General features: G+C 32.8%; 2 protein-coding genes across 10 annotated transcripts in view; both read left to right on the top strand.

Annotated features, from left to right (window-relative positions):
* Nucleotides 1-9,472, top strand: part of LOC114327244 (DNA ligase 1-like) — a 143,351-nt gene extending 133,879 nt beyond the window's left edge. For all 7 annotated transcript variants that reach the window (XM_028275813.2, XM_028275804.2, XM_028275789.2 and 4 more), the window contains one exon: nt 1,369-9,472. In XM_028275813.2, the coding sequence (XP_028131614.2) occupies nt 1,369-1,743 (375 nt within the window). In that variant the 3' untranslated portion in view covers nt 1,744-9,472. The remainder of the gene's footprint in view (nt 1-1,368) is intronic.
* Nucleotides 9,473-12,694: 3,222 nt separating this feature from the next.
* The window catches only part of LOC114327208 (scavenger receptor class B member 1), a 633,383-nt gene continuing 626,246 nt past the window's right edge, over nt 12,695-19,831 (top strand). The window contains exon 1 of one of the 3 annotated variants that reach the window (XM_028275754.2): nt 12,695-12,891. The gene's annotated coding sequence lies outside the window, so the exon portion shown is untranslated. The remainder of the gene's footprint in view (nt 12,892-19,831) is intronic. The other 2 variants (XM_028275763.2, XM_028275773.2) reach the window with 2 other exon arrangements.

The raw sequence follows: 19,831 nt of genomic DNA, 5'->3' as shown, positions 1-19,831 counted from the left end.
ATATACGACGGAGATGCAAGGTGGATAACATTAATAACTGGGTAAGAAACAGAAGAATAGAATGGAATGACCACATAAGCCGAATGACAACAAATAGGGTAGTCGGGACAGCGAGAGACGGTTCCCCAATAGGAAGACGATCAGTGGGAAGACCACGAAAACGATGGAACGACAACTTACTAGAGGCACATTGAAAAAACAGACAGAATCATGTCTATACAAAAAGAAGAAGAAGAAGAAGAAGTTTGTTTTCTTTAATAATTTTCTTCTTTTAAAATGTGCATCATTTAACTGTGACATCAAAATCATACATAAAATAATTAAATATTTATTGTTATTTAAGTAAAGTATATTTGAAACCCAAAAAATAGCTCATGCTATTTTAGAAAACTAATATGTAGTTATTTAATTTTAGTATGCAATTTTTTTCTAATAAATATTGAGCCGCTGACACAAGCTAGTTTTATTGAGTAGGGACTGCATCATTTAAGCTGTGAGTCACTGAATATCAAATTTTATCAATTTTATATGAGGCATGTCAAAAAATATAAAATTCGCTCCAGAGTAAAATACGTTTATTTTTCACAATATGGAAAATTTTTATTATGAAAAGTTATTTAGAATTAAAACTATGTGTAAAGGTACTTTACTTTTGATCTAAATTTATCTTTTTTGACATACCTCGTATAAAATTGATAAAATTTAATATAAGATGGTTGTATTTTAGGTTTTAGACCATCCAGAACTTTTTATTAAGAATCACTTTTTTCGTAAAATTAACAATAAAAGTGTTATCAGAATTGAAATTAATGAAAATAATGTAAGTTATCCATAATTTTTCAATTTTTTTTTTAATTAAAAGGATGTAATTGCATATTAGAATAAACTTTTTAATTCCCAACAACTTTTCATAATAGCAATTTTCAATATTGTGAAAAATAAAGCTACTTTACTCTTGAGAGAAATTCAAACTTTTTGACATACCTCGTATAAAATTCATAAAATTTAATATCTGATGGTTGAATCTTGGGTTTTTGGCCATGCAGAACTTTTTATAAAGAATAAGTTTTTTTCGTAAAATGAATAATAAAAAAGTTTTCCATATGGATACAACTTACAGGGACATACTGTATATAGCTAAAAACCTGATGTACTTCGTGCCCACCTACCCTCATAACATCACTTGGAACGAAATTGGTCATGCATTTTGTTTTTTAAAGTTGATTTTCACGCCTACTTGCTCTATTGCCTCTTTTAGTTCTTCCATCATTTTGAGAGCTTAATTTAATGATGGAAGAACTAAAACAGGCAATAGAACAAGTAGACATGAACATAAACTTTGTAAATAATTTTCCTTCCAAATTTCAGGTTGATAAAATGGCTAATCTCATGAAAGACACGGACGAGGACGAGGAAGATGAAGAAGAAGAAAAGGAAGAAGCCGAAGAGGAAGAATCCGAGGAAGAGGAAGAAAGCAGCGAGGAGGAAGAATCGGAAAGTGACAGCGAAGATACCGATTCCGAGAAGAGTCAAAGTGAAGACGAAGATGCTCCCAGTGACAAACACAAGACGAACTTGACCGCAAGAACGAAACGGCACGAGAACATATTAAACGCATTAAAGAAGGGCAACTTCTTATTGAAAACAAACGCGGAGAGGCTGCAAGACGACCTGAACAAACAGAAGGAATTGACAGCTTCTTTGCAAGAGGATTTAGATTCGGTTCTCTCAGAGTTGGGTTAGATTTTGTTGTTATTTCGCGTTTTTGTTTATAATTTTGTAAAAACAAATTGTATAAAAATAATTTATAAATACATAGTGTATATACCCGCTAAGTATGGCATCTGAATTTCAGTTATTTACAAAGTGAATGAGGTTTTTTGTACATTATCAAGGATTACAATTTTATATTTTATTTTCAAATATGTAGATCCATTTCGCATTTTGCATTTGCTTAGAACAGCTCAGCGAATTGGTTACGTATGATATTGTCAGTTGTTCAGCTGTCTCATCTTTGCATAACTTATAAATTTTTTATTTCTTCTTTTAACACTACAGTCAAATCCGCTTATTAGAATAGCCTTCGTGCCAAGCAAAAATATTGTTATAAGCGGGATATTCTAATAACTGATCATTGGTAACTAGCTGAAATAAGTGTACCGAATATACGTTATAATAGTACATACTATGTCAATATTTATATTATGGTTTTAGGTCTTTTTATGTCAATAAAAATTTATAATCTATTTACAAATATAATTACGAAACGATTAGACAATAAACTGGAATTGGTTTTTTCGAAATAACTTCCGAACAAAGAACAAACGATCAACTATTGGTAATAAATAATCTTATAGAAAAATGCTGTTTCTAAAAACAGCCAAGTGTGTGGCAATGTACCTATAGAAATTTGTAGACAAATAAAATTATTTTATGACCTTGTCGGCATACGATTGAATTTTCTGTGGGAAAGGAGCGTTTACTCAAAACACAGTAATAAAGTGTTTATTAGGTACCTGACAAACCGTAATAATATACAAAAAAGCAGGCTTTCGAAGCTCTTACCGACAAACCATTATATCAGGCAAATTTAAAATTTTTAGGAAATTGTACGAAAAAATTTATTTTGTTGACCTGAAAAAATTATTCTAAAAAGCGGTATTAGGTTACTAAACCATATTCCAATAAACGGATAAATTTATTTAAGGGTAAATGGAAACGTTTCGGGACCTCGAATTTATATTCCATAAACCGGGATATTCCTATAACCGGTACTCTAATAAGCGGGTTCGACTGTATTTGTTGTATGTCAAATATCAAAGATCTTGCTTTCCATATTTATTATTTTAGTTTTTCATTTTCTTTCATTAGTTCTTTATTCTCTTGAAAGAGTTGTTCTATATTTCCTTGTTTTCATTTAATTTTGTCCTTTATTTTATTTCATTTATTAAATGTTCCACTGTTATAATATTCCTGATTTCCAATGATTTATCGTTTTTTGGTTTTAATGACAGTCCAACATTATTAGTGTAACTTTTTTGAGTTATCAATTTCTTTTGAATGATTTCTTTTTATCCTTATCTAGGTCTTCCTTTCTTAACTTTGTTTTCATTTCCTCTTCTTTTTTGCAGCATTGCTGTCAAATTTTCTACTATTTCGTATATTTCGTTCCAAGCATTGAATTATTTATAAAAAATAGAGCTGACCAGAAATTATATACACTTTTGCAACGTCGCTGTTCTTGTGAATGAGAGAGGGAGTTATGAGAATAGATAAAGAAATACTATAGCAAGTTGTATTGCTCACACTTACAAAAAAATGGAACCGATGAGTCCGATATAGCCAGAACGGGAAAGCAAACCAAAAAAATTAAGAAAATACAAGAGACAAAAATAATCTGAGGTAGAATAAATTGCAACAGGAAAGAAAACATTGAGAAATTCCATTTAAAAGGCCGATTTAAAAGGCTTTTCACTTAACGATATATGATATTGCAATCGTAACTGATTATTCTCTGTGGAGAGCCACTAAGAAATTAAATTGACCTATCTTGCAAAATTTTTAATTAAGAAATACAGATAAAACGTCACACAGGAAGAAAGTGAAATTAAACTAGTCACTCCAAAAGAAATTCCCAACGAAATTAAAGCTGGAAAAATTCCAGGAAAGCACCTAGGTTTGATTTAAGCACTGGTGAAATTTAAAACAACACAGTTCAGTTCACTTTTGATAAAGTATGGCACGACAGACTTAAACATAATTAATCAGGATTTTGCCAATATACAGAACTATTTCAATCATACATTAAAATCATACATTTCAGATAGAGTTTTGGGGTTAAGTAAGAAGAAGCCTACTCGAAATTAAAGGAAAACAATGCAGGTATACCATAAGGTATTGTGATAGGACCAGACCTGTATCTACTATACATTAGTGATATCCCTGAATTAGATCAAAACACAATAGCTACCTTTGCTGATGATACTGCTGTGTTGACCGCACGTAAAGATCATGAAGAAGTAACCAGGAAACATTGGACTAAATGTTGGCGAATTAAATTAAATGAAATGAAATCGATGCATATTATTTGTAAAAACCATAAAAAGCAACACAGTCCTGCTAATGTAAATAATACTAGGCTACAGTGGAGGGCTCATCTTGAAAAGAAAAGAGAACAGCTTAACATCAAGTATAAAAAAATGCATTGGCTATTTGGAAGACAATCCACTCTCAATCTATCTCAACAAAATACTTTTATATAAACAGATTCTAAAACCTATATGGACATGTAGCATTCAGCTGGGGTTGTTCTAGTAAGTGCCCACATAACAATGATGTTCGTATCATGTTCTAAGCATATACTACCAACATTCGTCGGAGTATATTCTTTTTAGTATATGCTTAGTACAAGCATAGCATGTACCTTAACAAACATTCTAAATTTCATGTTATTTGCATATACTTTAAAGTATATTCTCGTACCGAATATACTGAGTACATTCGTGTACGTATTAACTCGGAATATTCGTAAAAGTTTATTCTTAGAATATACCTTTATCGAATATGCTTAGCACATACTTATAAGTACATTCTTAACACATACTTATAAGTAGATACTTTTAAAATATCTTAAAAATAATATGTATGTATAGGAAGTATAATATTAACCTTATAGATGATCAACTTCGTTATATTTTAGAATAATTAATAGAATTTATGTATGTAGGTAGTATTGGACGAATTCCATTTGAAAATTGTTGTATGGTAAAAAAGTTTAAACATTAATTGTATTAACGTTTATTATTAAAAATTCGTTTTCATAATTGAAATAACTTTACCATTTCGAGTTTATCATGAGTATTTTTACATCGTTGGAATTTGAATTTAGGTACATTCAATTCAATACGGGAGGCTGTGATACGGGCCATTCCAGAACCAGAGCATGCCAAAACCCACAACCAAAGGCTTTGGTGTGACCAACCATCAAGTAAGCTTTTTCCGTCAACCTTAAAAATTCCCACTTTTATAAAAAAAATCCCTCCTGTTTACAAAATCTGAGAAGATATGTTTAATTATTTTCAAATATTTTGATTTTTTTTAATATTTTACAATTTGGACCGGAACAAAAATTCCCTTCTGAGTTAACTTTTCCCTTTATCACCTTTTATGTTGAAAATTCCCGCAAAAAGTGAAATTTCCCTCCGTTTGGCAACACTCAGCGGTGCACCGATATTGTTATTCCACTTCCACAATACATATCCCCCTAACCCCGTCTTGTCTTATTCTGACCATTTCTTACCTGAATGGATCAGGGTAGGAAACAACGGTAAAATATGAAATCGAAAATATGTATCTATCTATGCAGTGTGGCAGTGTTAAGGATGAAGACCAATGATAATAAAGTATTAGGACTAAAGAACATACATAATCTCTTTTGTTTGCGGTGCTTCAAAATAGGTATAACATATTTTGGTAACTCAATATTATTTAATAAATACATATAAGTAAGTACATATACCTCGTCCAATTTACTTACCGTTGCACGTCATCCGCGCCATAGCCTGTGACACGATACCAACACGAAATATTTAGGCGGTGGGTGTGTTCTTTTTTAGTATCAAAATGATTCTAAAGGGGAACACACCTACCGCCTAGATATTTCGTGTTGGTATCGTGTCACAGGCTATGGCGCGGATGACGTGCAACGGTAAGTAACTTGGACGAGGTATATAAGTATATAAATTTTAGTTACCCATACATAGTTTAGTTTAGCTAAATATTATAATATAATAGTTTATATAGATAACTAAAATTTATAAATATGTACTTACTTTTTAAGTAATATTGCAGAATATAGGTACCAGCTACATTCTCATTTGCCATTAAAATATGTAAATATAATAGGTATTTGGTAGAACCAGTAGAACCTAAGATGAGATTAGGTGATGCTGAAAACATACTTCTGAGCAATATAGCACTTGATAGCACTTTCTTAGAATATCCTTAAAAATATATTCTTCTAATACAAAGATGTGCAGTAGTACGTTCTAAGTATATAAATATAAGGTTTATAGCACTTCCTTGGAATATTCTAAAAAGTCCGTTCTTAGTATAAACTAAAAAGATGTGCGGTAGTACATTCTAAGTATATTCTTAGTATATACTGAAAAGAAGTGCGGTAGTACATTCTAAGTATATACATAGAACGTTTAAGTACTGTAATGTAGTATATACTCAGTATGTGCTCTGCACATTCGCAATGGTAATTACGCATATTCTTAGTATATACTTTTTCTGAAAAGTATGTTCTATGAATCTACTAAGAACATGAAATTGTTATGTGGGTGTAAGTTAGACATTATCCAGCGATTCCAAACAAAGTGCTAACCTCCATATGGGACCTAGAAATGGATACTGTTATCAAGACCATTGAAAAATTTGCCACGAATCAGGAACAACGACTTCTTCAACATGGAAGTGTTGAGGCCATCCAGCTTCTTGACAACACAGATCTGGCTAGAGGACTTCAGAATTTAATTTCATTGAGTTAATTCAAGTGAAAAGTAGAGTATAGTGCAGGTGATGGCTCATGCTAATATTTGTGCAATAACTAACAGAACCTAAGGGATACTGATAAATGAATGAAGTAAACATTCAACATTTAGATAAACATTCAACATTTTAAAACCCATTCAACATTTGCATACTGATAAGTTTGCCCTTAGTTACCAGTTTTCAGTACTAATTTAGGCTAAAAAAAATTTGCTCATTGATCATATTGCAATACTGTTTGATCAGATGTTAATGTTCTAAGCATCTTGTTGATGTTTATTTAAAAAATATATCAGCATAAATTTCATTCACTTTGTAAAATAATGGTCACAGCTTGATAAGCTGCACATACCGCATCAGAAAAAACGCTTTTTTAAGACTTAAACACGTATTTATTTCATACTTTACTGATTGTATTTATATTAACATATTCAGTTGTTTGTATTGCTTAAAGCTCTTAGGCCTGGATCCCACGTACCAAAAAAAAGTTGATTAATAATAGGCTGAATATTTGTTAATAGCTTAACGGTGTTTAGTCGGACAAACTTTGATATATGGGAACACTGGAACAGGGGAAGTTTTAATTGTGGAACAGGTTACAGGTTTCGAACGCCAGAGTACGAAAACGTCCCATTTATTTTGTCGGACAGAACAGTTGAGTTGTTACCCTTTCATTAAACTCTCTCTCATTAAAAACGGACTGCTATTTACCACTAATATAAATCCCGTCATTTGACATGTTCTACGTGTCGGACTTATTAAAAGAATTCTTTAGCGACATTCTGACTACAGCTATGCTACCCCCAGAATTCAAAAGAACAAAAATTATCGCAATCCAGAAGCCTCGCAAAGACAACAAGCTGCCTGAAAGTTACCGGCCTATCGCCTTACTCAGTTGCTGTTATAAATTACTAGAACGACTCTTATATAATAGAATATGTAACACCATTGAGGACGCTGTACCAATTGAGCAAGCTGGATTTAGAAGAGGACGAAGCTGCTGCGACGAAGTGCTGTCCTTAACTACATTCATCGAAGCTGGCTTTGAAAGACGTGAAAAATCTGCCATAACATTTATAGACCTTACGGCTGCCTATGACAATGTGTGGAGGGAGGGCCTTATTTATAAGTTGATGAAAATCATATCCTGTCTCAAAACTTGTCAGCTGATAAACAGTCTACTAACTAACAGACTGTTTCAGGTATACATAAATGATGTACGGAGTAACGTTAGAAAACTTAACAACGGCTTACCTCAAGGCTCAGTGCTAGCTCCTTTATTCTTTAACCTTTATACGGCAGATATACCTGAAACAAAATCGAGAGAATTCGCTTATGCAGACGACCTGGCCATTGGCTTCCAAGATAATAGTAAGGAAGCTGGAGAACGAGCTCTAAACGAGGACCTAACTACACTAAGTAACTACTTTAAGAACTTTCGCTTACGTCCTAACAAAAGCAAAACTAAAACCTGTCTCTTTCACCTGTCGAATCAACTTGCGGGCGATACTCTCAATGTAACTCTAAATGATGCAGCTATCCAACATAACAACAACCCCAAATATCTAGGCGTCACACTTGATAGAACACTCACCTTCAAAAGCCATCTTACAAATGCAGCCGGTAAACTGAGAACAAGAAACAGTATAATAACAAAACTTGCTGGAACAACTTGGGGTGCTTCTGCAGATACTCTTCGGACCTCTGCTCTAGCTTTGGTTTTTTCAGTGGCAGAATATTGTGCACCAGTATGGCTAAATAGTGCACATACAAACAAAATCGCTGTCCAACTTAATCAAACCATGAGAATAATCACTGGAACAATATAATCAACCCCAGTGAGATGGCTGCCTACTTTGAGCAATATTGCTCCACCAGATCTACGCCGTACAGCATCATTAGTGAGAGAATACCAGAAAATTTTAGCCAACATACAATTACCAATCCATCAAGACATACCAGACATTGGTATGTATCGAACAATTGGTGATTCCTATGATATACAAAGGCAATGGTCCACAAGATGGATGCCAACAATAGCAGCAGACTATATTCAGATATCCACCCTAACCCAGGGTTTCATCGGATCGGGTCTGCCCCGGTCCACCTGGGCGAGGCTTAATCGCATACGTACCGGACATTCTCTGTTCAAATGGGGTCGTGCGGAAAGTCCAGAGTGCGATTGCGGATCACCTAGACAGACTATAAGTCATTGTGTTTCAGATTGCCTAAATCGTGCCTACCGTGGAAACCTCCAGGACTTTGTGGAATGCTCCCCAGAAGCAACTGAATGGCTATGTAAATTGGACATTAATATTTAGGTTCAATCATTATATTTTAGTGTTTGAATAATATATGTATTATATTTGTGTATTTATCGTACTGTGAAAGTCCATACGCTAAATAAATAAAACAATAAATAAATTAAAATGCCTAACATATTTGTCGGACAAACATTTTCTTCATATGTTACATAAAGTTTTCTATTGAATAAACTTAAAAACAACCTGCTAGTTTTCACAATCATAAACTTGTCAGGATGAAAAGTTCCACAATTAAAATCACGTCCCACAATTAAAACTTCCCCTGTTCCAGTATTCCCATACATGAAAGTTTGCCAGACTAGACACCGTTAAGCTATTAACAAATTTTCAGCTTGCTAATAATGAACTTTTTTTGGTACGCGGGATCCTGGCCTATCTTCAGTTACTTTCTAATGTACGATTACCTATTACTTGAGGAAATAATGTTTGTAGAATAGGCCAAATTGCAGCTTAAAATTTTGCGGAATACGTAATCAGTCTGAAGCACTAGAAAGTAACGTTTTTTTGAAAGAATGGGCAATGATATCTGATTTCAGAAATGTTTTTCAATTAGTAGAAGTTATATTCTTTTCGAAATAAATAAAATATTATTTAAATTTGGTTTTATTGAAGTGCAGTATTCCTTGACTTAGAAAAGGTATTTGACAAGGTGTCGTATAAAGAGATAAAGACCAACGAAAGAGGAGGAACCCTGATTGGTTTTCTTCTTCAAAATAACTTATTCCAAATGAACAGCTTTGTCCACAAAAAACAACAAAGAAGGTAGAACTGGCAAATCCATAACAAAATCAAAAACAAAGTGTTAGTAACTATATTACTAACTATATTTAGTTAGTAACAAAACAGAAATCATGAAAGATGTTACTGTTTTAAACAAATTATACGCAGTTTCAAACAAATAAACAACACATTTTTTGACCACAAAGACCAACACAAAAATATACAGGGTATTTGGTAAATAATGGGCCATAGCTTAACCTTAGATTCCTGAGGTTAAAATAGGTAGATTTAAGCTAACTTACCTTAGTACAAAAGTTGATAATAACCGAGTCAAAGTTAAACTTTTATTTTATTTATTTTTTAATATTTCCTGACAGGCATTTGACAACAACACGAAATTTGGTAAGTGGTGCTGGTACTGTATACCCTATTCAATTATGTTAAACAATCGTTTCTGGCTACTATCAGAGGCGTACGACGGGAGAACGTGAATGGTTGACCCTTCCCAAATTCTACGCCACTGGCGGAATTGCTATTTTAGTGCAATTTTTTGATTCTCCAATACTTTCTGTGTAAATAACTTACTCTCCATTCATAACGATAAAGCCTTTAGTTTTCGAGATATTTGAAACTAAAAACGAAGGATTTGAAACTAAAAACGATACATTAATCAAAATAAATGTGCCTTTTCATTTTTAACTTCAAATATCTCGAAAACTAATTACTTTATCGTTACGAAAAAAGAGTATATTATTTGGATAGAAAGTATTGGAGAATCTAAAAATTATGCTAAAATAGCAGTTTCATCAGTGCCGTAGAATTTGGGAAGGGTCAACCCTTCACTTTCTCCTGCCGTACGCCTCTGGTAGTAGCCAGAAACGATTATTTAATATAATTTAGTAGGGTGTACAGTGCCTTCACTTTCTGCCAAGTATGACATGAATATGTCAAATTATTTTAAAGTATTCTTGTTTTTTAATAATCTATTCTTTATTTAAAACTTTAAGAATTATGTGTGCCCGGTACTATAAAACTATTTGACATATCCTTATGATACTTGACAGAACGTGTAGGAACTGTATATCCTACTAAATTATGTTAAATAATTGTTTCTGGCTACTACCAGAGGCGTACGACAGGGGAAAGTGAATGGTTGACCCTTCTCAAATTCTACGCCACTGATGAAACTGCTATTTTAGCATAATTTTTAGATTCTCCAATACTTTCTATGCAAATAATATACTCGACATTTGTAACGATAAAGTCATTAGTTTTCGAGATATTTGAAGTTAAAAATGAAAAGGCACACTTATTTTGATTAATGTATTATGCTCCTTCGTTTTTAGCTTCAAATAGCTCGAAAACTAATGGCTTTATCGTTACGAATGAAGAGTATATTATTTACATAGAAAGTATTGGAAACTCAAAAAATCGCACTAAAATAGCAATTGCGCCAGTGGCGTAGAATTTGCAAAGGGTCAGCCATTCACGTTCCCCCGTCGTACGCCTCTGGTAGTAGCCAGAAACGTTTGTTTAACATAATTTAGTAGGGTGAACAGTACCAGCACCACTTACCAAATTTCGTGTTGTTGTTCCATGCCTGTCAGGAAATATTCAAAAATAAATAAAATACAAGTTTAACTTTCAGAACCAGGCTTCACTACCATAGCATGTTATTGGTCGAATTAAAGTTTTATAGATTCTCATCTTTGTATTTCGTTGACACTTTTAGACCGAAATATATCGGAGAGGGCAAAATATCCGGCTGTTTGCCTGCGTTATTCTCTTCCGTATTTCGCAATCTTCTGATCCGTCGGCATATATTTCTACTCCCAGGTATGTAAACTTTCCAACCGTTTTAATATCATCTTCATGTATAATGTTTTGTGGGACTATGTTTCTACTCATCTGAATCATTATTTTTGTTTTTTCTGTGTTAATTTCCAGACCTAGCATTTTTGTTTGTGTTTTTAACTCTGCGTATGTTTCCTGTGCTCCTGTTGATGTTCTACTCATAATACTCTCGATTAATATCATCGACATAAGCGGCCAGTTGAACTGTTCGGTTGGTCAGTAGGTTTCTTCGTCCAGTTTGCATTTGCCTAACCGCATACTCCAGCGCCAGGTTAAACAATGTTGGGGCCAGCTCATCTCCCTGCTTTAGTCCCTGCAAAATTTTGAAAAAGTCTGTCCGGTGGTTTTGTATTCGTACACATGCCTGAGTTTATCCATTGTGGCTTTAATGAGTCTTATTAGCTTGTGTGGTATTGCCAGTTCAGCCAATATATAGTATAGTTTGTTCCTTTTGACTGAGTCGTATGCCTGTTTGAAGTCTACAAACACGTTGTGAACATTAATATCGTGTTCCCATGATTTGCTCAAGACCTGTTTGACTGTAAATATTTGATCCAGTGTCGATCTTCCCCATCGGAAGCACGTCTGATACTCTCCAATAATATTTTCTGCTAGTGGTTGGAGCCGCTGGTTTATATGCTGTACATAGTAGAGAGATTCCACGGCAGTTTTTGCACTGGAGGTTGTCTCCTTTTTTATAGATCGGGCATACTATAGTTTTCTTCCAGTCGTCGGGTATTTTCTGTTCTTGCCATATGTCTTTGATGAGAGCAATATAAGTAATAGCAATAGGAAAAAAGCAAAGGGATGAAGAATAGCGAATACTATAAGCGAGGTGATGTATGAAAGGATATTGATTAGAACTTAAAGAGCGCCAAAAAGAAGGGAAAGTATATGTTAAATACATCTCGAAGGAGAGTAAAAAGGAAAGGGACGATAATTTAAAGCAGATACGATCGCACTGTTCAAACAAGTAGTATTAAGTTTGAACATTTGTTTCCGAACTGCTAATAGTAAAATCGAGACATGTTTCTTTTGTGTCCTGCTATATTATTAGCTACAAATACATCAATAATCAATCACTGGCTTTTCTTCTGAATACATATTGACGTTACCTAATGTACATACAACTAAATAAACAGACAGCCGATTCTTAAAACATTTTTAATCTACCTTAACCTTGTACCTTAGTCTTTGATACTAAAATGTAGCTTGCAATAAAACAATTAGATGCTTTTAGCCTATGCCACTATTCCATCCATCATTTGGCCAACAGTACTGGAAAAGGTTTCGGTGAAATTGTTAACGATTTTCGCGACAATTAATCAAAAGTGTTTTGCGCGATACTTTGGATTAATCGTTTTTAGAGTGCGGTAGTCTAAAAAAATAATATTTTTCTCGGTGTTTTGAGTGTTTTTGATTCGAGAAAATTATTTTTTTGGTAAGTTTAAGTTGTACGTATATTTTAGGTTGCAGGATTTTTTAAGTGTAGTAATTATTTTAAAGACAAATCTTTGAATAATAGATATTTATGGTATGTAAATACAATAGATTGTTTATTTTATGTACGCTTTAAATTTTCTTGGAAAAGAACATTTTCTTCTTTTTTATATTGGCTTTATGAGAGTACCATTTTCGGCATTATTTCCTTTCCCATTCTTTCAATGTGCCCTAGTAGTCAGACAGAAACAGAATTTGTGCTATTTTGTTTATTATCAAATTAGCACTCCGAAATCTTGTTTTTTTTTTCAATTAGGTACTGCTCTGTAACTTCGAAGATTTTAACCTTAAACCAAAAATACCCAAAAAAAACACCGCAACATAATTCTACAGAGATATTTTTTCTGATTTCCTTCGACGAAAATTTTACTCAGAAAATTTTAATTTTCAACAAAAATTTTAGGGAAGTAAAAGCAAAAACAACACGAAACAAAGCAGTTTTGTTTTTTGCGCCCTAAATTTTTTCCACGGGGATATAGGTATAGGCATTGTTAACTGAAGAAGAACTTACATTCTTTTTCTTTAAAATGACGTTTGATAGAAGTGTCTAGGATTTATAGTATCCGAAATATCATTTCAAAGTTCGCCACTCACAACGACTTTGGGCCATTTTCCTTGTTATTTCGCAAACATTGTTCTGTAACTTTTTTCTCCGCGGCTTTAGGTATGTGCAATTAATAGGAAGAAAAGTCAATTACTTTTAAAATGGTCTATTGTAGAAGGCTGTATGACTATTTTTAAGCAAGATATGGTTTTTCAAAGTTTTATACTTTTAATGATGTTTGATATATTTTACGATTATTTTTAAATTTCTCATTATAACTTTTTTATTAAAAGAATTATAGACCAGAACATCCCACTCCCTGTAAATATTCTCTATTCTGTCACTGAATAAAAAGAAAATTTTTGACTGTTTGGTATCTTTCTTGTCGGATAGTAAAATATTATTGTAATTAGTTATAAGTATTTGTAAAATATGTTTAAAAAAATAAAAAAAAATAATAAAAAATAAATTAAAAAAAAAATAAAAAAAAAATAAAAACATGAAACAAAAAAAAATAAATAAAAAAAAATTAATAATTAAAAAAAATATTAAAGAAAAAATCACTAAGAGGATTTAAACCTCCGCGGGGATGAACCGGGTTGACATCCTATCGTAGTGACAAAAAAAAACAAAACAAAAAACAAAACAAAAAAAAACTAAAATAAAATACAAAAAAGAATGCATTTATTTTAATATTAAGATTAATATTTTTATTTGTAAAATGTATACACTATGTGTTCTTGATAAACATTAAGTAATATAATATATTTATATTTATTAACATAGTATGTACATTAGCTGTAATGAGTAGGTAAATAAGAAGTAAAAAATTGTAATAATATTATAATAACCAAGTTTCACTAATTGGCGATATCTTTAATACATTTACTTTTGATTGAGACTGGCTGAATGACCATAGTCCAAGCCAAAAAATAAAAAAAAACTTTTTTATTGTATATTTAGGTACATACAGTGCACTGGAATAAGTGTTACCCACCCTTATTTTTATTTTTAGCAGATAAGCAAAACGCTCGGACAGGTCGATTTTTAAAATAATTATAGTATATTATAGCATCAATGTTTCGAACTTTACGCGAACCCTCTTCAGGCGACAGGCATAACTTTGATTTTCTTAAATGGAAAAGTACATCATGTGACACCTCATTTAAAAGCTTTTGAAATACTGATTACAAACATGTATATTACTTTAATCCTTGTTGAGAGAGTAGGCGCACAATTTTGGTCGAATTATTTTTAAATGCATTCATTTTTTTTTAAATTAACAATGCTAAAACAACTTCCTAAAAAAGGTATGATGAAGTTATTGTACATATTAAATGCAATCTTAAGACTTAATTATTGGCTTATATCACTAAAAATTCTAAAAATTGCCCAAGTAATTATGATACCGAAACCTGGTAAAGCTTTAACAGATGTTTCATCATACCTCCCAATAAGTCTACTGCCAATAATGTCAAAACTTCTTGAAAAACTGTTACTTAAAAGAATTATGAGCGACCTAGAATTCCAAAACTGGATCCCAGAACACCAATTTGGATTCCGGCAAGCTCATTCTACAGTGCAACAATACCATCGCATATCAAATGTAATTAATAGAGCTTTGGACAATAAACAGTATTGCACAGCAGCCTTTTTGGACATCAGCCAAGCATTTGATAAGGTATGGCACCCAGGATTACTTTATAAAATCAAAAAATCTCTACCCAACAAATAGTTTGACTTATTAAAATCATATCTAAATCACAGAGAATTTGAAACTAAAGTGGAGGATGAACTATCAAACCGTAACAAAATTCAATCAGGAGTCCCACAAGGTAGTATATTGGGTCCACTTCTTTATGTACTATACACATCCGATTTACCAACCTCTCCAAAAACCACCATTGGAACTTTCGCTGATGACACAGCAATATTTGCAACTGAAGAGGTTCCAACAGCTGCAGTATTAAAACTTCAAGAACACCTAGACCAAATTGGACAGTGGTTAAAGAAATGGAAGATAAAAGCTAATGAAACTAAGTCAACACATATAACTTCCATACTAAGGAAAGACCAATGCCCAAATATTAGCCTTAATCAAGTCAACATACCACAACAGAATATCGTCAAATACCTGGGGCTTCATCTTGATTCTAAATTAAATTGGAAACAACAAATTTTAAAGAAGAAGAAACAAATTGAGTTGAGAGTGAAAGAAATTAATTGGCTTATAAGTAGAAAATCTCGATTCTCAATTGAGAACAAACTGCTGATTTATAAAACATTCATCAAACCTATATGGACGTACGGTATAGAACTATGGAGTTGTGCCAGCAAATCAAACACAAAAATTATCCAAAGAACTCAATCAAAAATTCTACGCACCATCGCAAATGCCCCGTGGGACATTTCCAACCAAACCCTTCATAGAGACCTAAACATCCCGTTAGTCAGCACAGTAATTCAAGAAAGAGCCAACAGACACCACGAGAAATTGGAAGGCCACCCCAACCAATTAATATTACCACTACTGCATGCAGCCACTAAACAACAGAAGATTGCGAAGATTATGGCCCATAGATCTTCGCTGAAACTGAGGTGAAACCGCTGGGTGATGTACCTCATAACGCCATTTTAGTGTACAATACTATAGTTGATATAAGTTATTGTACTTGTTATCAAATTAACTCATAGAATATGTAATTCTTGCTTACAAAAAAAAAATTAATTTTTTTCGAATCCCGAGAAAACTAGTAAGTCTTTTTGAAAAATTTAAACGCAGAATGAAATATTACAGTATTATCGATGGTAGAAAGTCCCTAAGAACTTCTATAATGTTTATTTTAATAAGTCACAGGGGTGAAAAGAAGAGAAAATTTAGTCTTATTTTTAATTTCAAATATATCATTTAAAAGCAACTTTTTGTTTATTCTAAGGGACTATTTGCCTTTGGTAATAATGTAATCTTTCATTCTGTTTTTAAAATTTTCAAAAATACTTACTAGTTTTCTCGGGATTAAAAAAAAATAAATGCGTTTAAAAAGAATTCAACCGAAATTTTGCGCCTACGCTCTAAAAAATGGTTAAAGTAATATACATTTTTGTAATCTGTATTTCAAAAGCTTTTAAATGAGGTGTCACATGATGTACTTTCCCATTAAAAAAAATCAAAGTTATGCCTGTCACCTGGAGAGGGATCGCGTAAAGTTCGAAACATTGATGCTATAATATACTATGATTATTTTAAAAGTCGACCTGTCTGAGCGTTTTGCTTATGTGTTAAAAACAAATAAGTTAATAAGGAGGGGACACTTATTCCAGCGCACTGTATATAGATTGTGCATTAAAAAAATTTAAAAAATAGAAAAAAAGAAATTTAAAAAATAATTAAAATATATTAAAAATCAATAAAATTATTAAATTTTGAAAAACCATATCTTGCTTAAATATAGTCATACAGCCTTCTACAATAAACCATTTTAAAGGTAATTCACTTCTCTTCCTACAATGTACCATTGCGTATACCTACAAATGCGAGGAAAAAAGTTACAGAACAATGTTTGCAAAATAATGGGGAAAATGGCCCTAAAATGCTGCGAGCAGCGAACTTTGAAAAATCATATTTCGGAAACTATAAATCCTAGAGACTTCTATCAAACGTAATTTAAAGAGGAAAGACGGAGGTTATTTTTCTGTGAACCAATGCATATACCTATATCCCCGTGGAAAAAAGTTATTTTTGTAAATATTTTTGATTTTAAAAGGTGATATTTCGGTAGCAAGTTTACCCTGAAACAATTTTTCTGTAGATGTGTTTGTACCAAAAGTGCATAGAACTCACCCTAATTCTCCCTGTGGCTAGGTTCTAGGTCACCCCTTTCTCAAAAACGCACCCCTTTAAATGGTAGCACTCCGCGGTTTTTTCATATTTAGAGGACCATTGGTCATATGAAACAATAAAACCCCGTTAACGTTTATTTCCTTTTATCTCTCTTATTTTGAACATAATCAATAGCCTAATATTGTTGTTGCCCGTTTCGTACTGTTCAGTGGTTGTTATATTCTCATTAATTGAGTCCCCTAGAACACAAGGAGTGTAAGTGACAATTTTTAGGAAATTGGGTTAAATACAAAAATGGACTCCCAAACACATAGAAAACATGGTGGCTTCAAACGTTCTACATAAACTATCAATAACATGATCAAAAATGACATGTCATTGAAAACAGGCTAAGTAGTACATAAAGTCGGTTCGCTAAACTCAGACACAACTGGCTAGTGATTTTAGTAGTTAATTTTTTGTTTTTGACCAATTTTGCCAAAATTGGCAAAATTACTAACTATAGTCTGTTCGCTAAACTCAGACGCAACTTTCTAGATATTTTAGTCGGTAATTTTGCCAATTTTAGTAAAATTGGCAAAAAATAATTACTAAATAGTTAATAATCACTAAATAGTTAGTAATTTTGCCAATTTGTGCAAAATTGGCAAAAAATAAAAAAACTATCGACTAAATTATCTAGCCAGTTGCGTCTGAGTTTAGCGAACCGACTATATTTAGTAATTATTAACTAATTGATGGATTCGACCGGTACTTGATGGAAGTTCATTTTATCTCACAATTAAACACTGAAAAATGTTTGTTTTCTATACTTCCACAAAATTTATTACAAACATAGTTGTAATAAATTTTGTGGAAGTATAGAAAACAAACGTTTTTCAGTGTTTTATTGTGAGAATTATTAACTATTTAGTAATTATTTTTTTGCCAATTTTACCAAATTGGAAAAATTACTTACTAAAATCACTAGCCAGTTGTGTCTGAGTTTAGCGAACCGACTATACCTAGATTTTTTAAATTTGTCTAGAACTTTGAACATAGTTTTCTCGAATCTTGGCACTTACACCCCTTGTATTTTAAGGGCCTCAATTATGTTTTCAGTTTCGACATGAAAGTATATTCGTAATGATTCAATAAAATTGTGTTTTGACTGGGAAAGTTTTGGGGTAGTTCTGATTTCTTTCATTATATATGGATTTTGGGCTGCTGAATCCGAATATGAGGTTTGCGGATAAAATTTCTTGCCGGAACATTGAAAAAATCGCGAAAAAAGTGAAACATTTCAGCTTTTTTCCGCTTTTTTGCTCAAATCTCGAAAACTATTAACTTTTAGTAAATGATCTGTTAGCAGAAATTAAAGTACTTAAAATTATCTACAAATATCACTAATCACTTTTTTTTTCAGACGAACGGTTCTGTCTAAAGTACAAGTTGCTTTTTAAATTCGAAAACTTTATTTTTTATTAGAATGCAGTCATTTGATAAATTTCTACTAGTTTTCTGTACAAATAATAAATGTTAGTTCATAGGTATGGTATGTCTCTTGTGACAGCTTCCATGAGTCCATTCCGTCCTAAGAGGCCGCGAATGTCTCTGCTTTCCCCTTAGAGCCACAGAAGATCAGTCACAGATAGAGTCACAGTTTCAGTTGGTGTGAAAATTTCCTTCGGATCTGTTATCTTGATTTCTGATAAACCTTGAGGTTTTGTCCTTTTAAAATGAATTAGCTGAACAGCTCCCTGACTTCCATAAACCTCAGGCGCGGTTTTCTTTTTTATCCGAGGAATGGATTGCTTAGGAGCTACTGCATGTTTTGGTGCAATACAAGAAATGCCACATATGATGTGAACAGTGTGGTATTCGTCAATTGTATGTACGTTAAAATCAGCGTTATCGTACACCTGCTGTGTAAAGCACGGCAGGCCAATTTTTTGCGGATCGCCTGCGAATACTGACACTTCCAGGCGAACAGCTTCTGTATAGGATGGACAAAACCCCAAAGAAGAAACTACATCAACCTATTTTCTTGAGCCGTACTATTTGTAGAGAAAACGGTCAATCCGGCAAGGAATGGTGAGACCAACTAACTACCTAGGCCTTACTGCCGCCACAAGACTTTGAGCAAGCGCGTTGCTTATCTGGAAGTGTCAGCAATCGCAGGCGATCCGCAGAAAATTGACCAGCCGTGCTTTAAACAACAGGTGTACGAAAACGCTGATTTTAACCCTTTCTATGCTAGGCCTTAACTTGCAAGTTGGTCCCTTAATCCCAAAGGTTTTTTCATGCTTAGAGTCCCATTGCCTTATATATACGTCGCATATAAATAAACAAATAAATGACCAAAACATGTTCTTTAATGAGTTTTTTAACCAACTTAAACGTTTTCTTTTCAAAAGTACTCATCAGAGAGCAAAACCAACTTAAAAAAATGTAACTAATTTAAAAAAAAAATAATGTAATGTAAATTAACATTAAAAGTTTTCTTTTGTGTGGTAC

Source organism: Diabrotica virgifera, chromosome 4 (assembly GCF_917563875.1).
Source record: "Diabrotica virgifera virgifera chromosome 4, PGI_DIABVI_V3a".
Lineage (NCBI taxonomy): Eukaryota > Metazoa > Arthropoda > Insecta > Coleoptera > Chrysomelidae > Diabrotica > Diabrotica virgifera.
The sequence above is the reverse complement of the archived record's forward strand: the minus strand, read 5'-3'. Positions and strand labels throughout refer to the sequence as shown.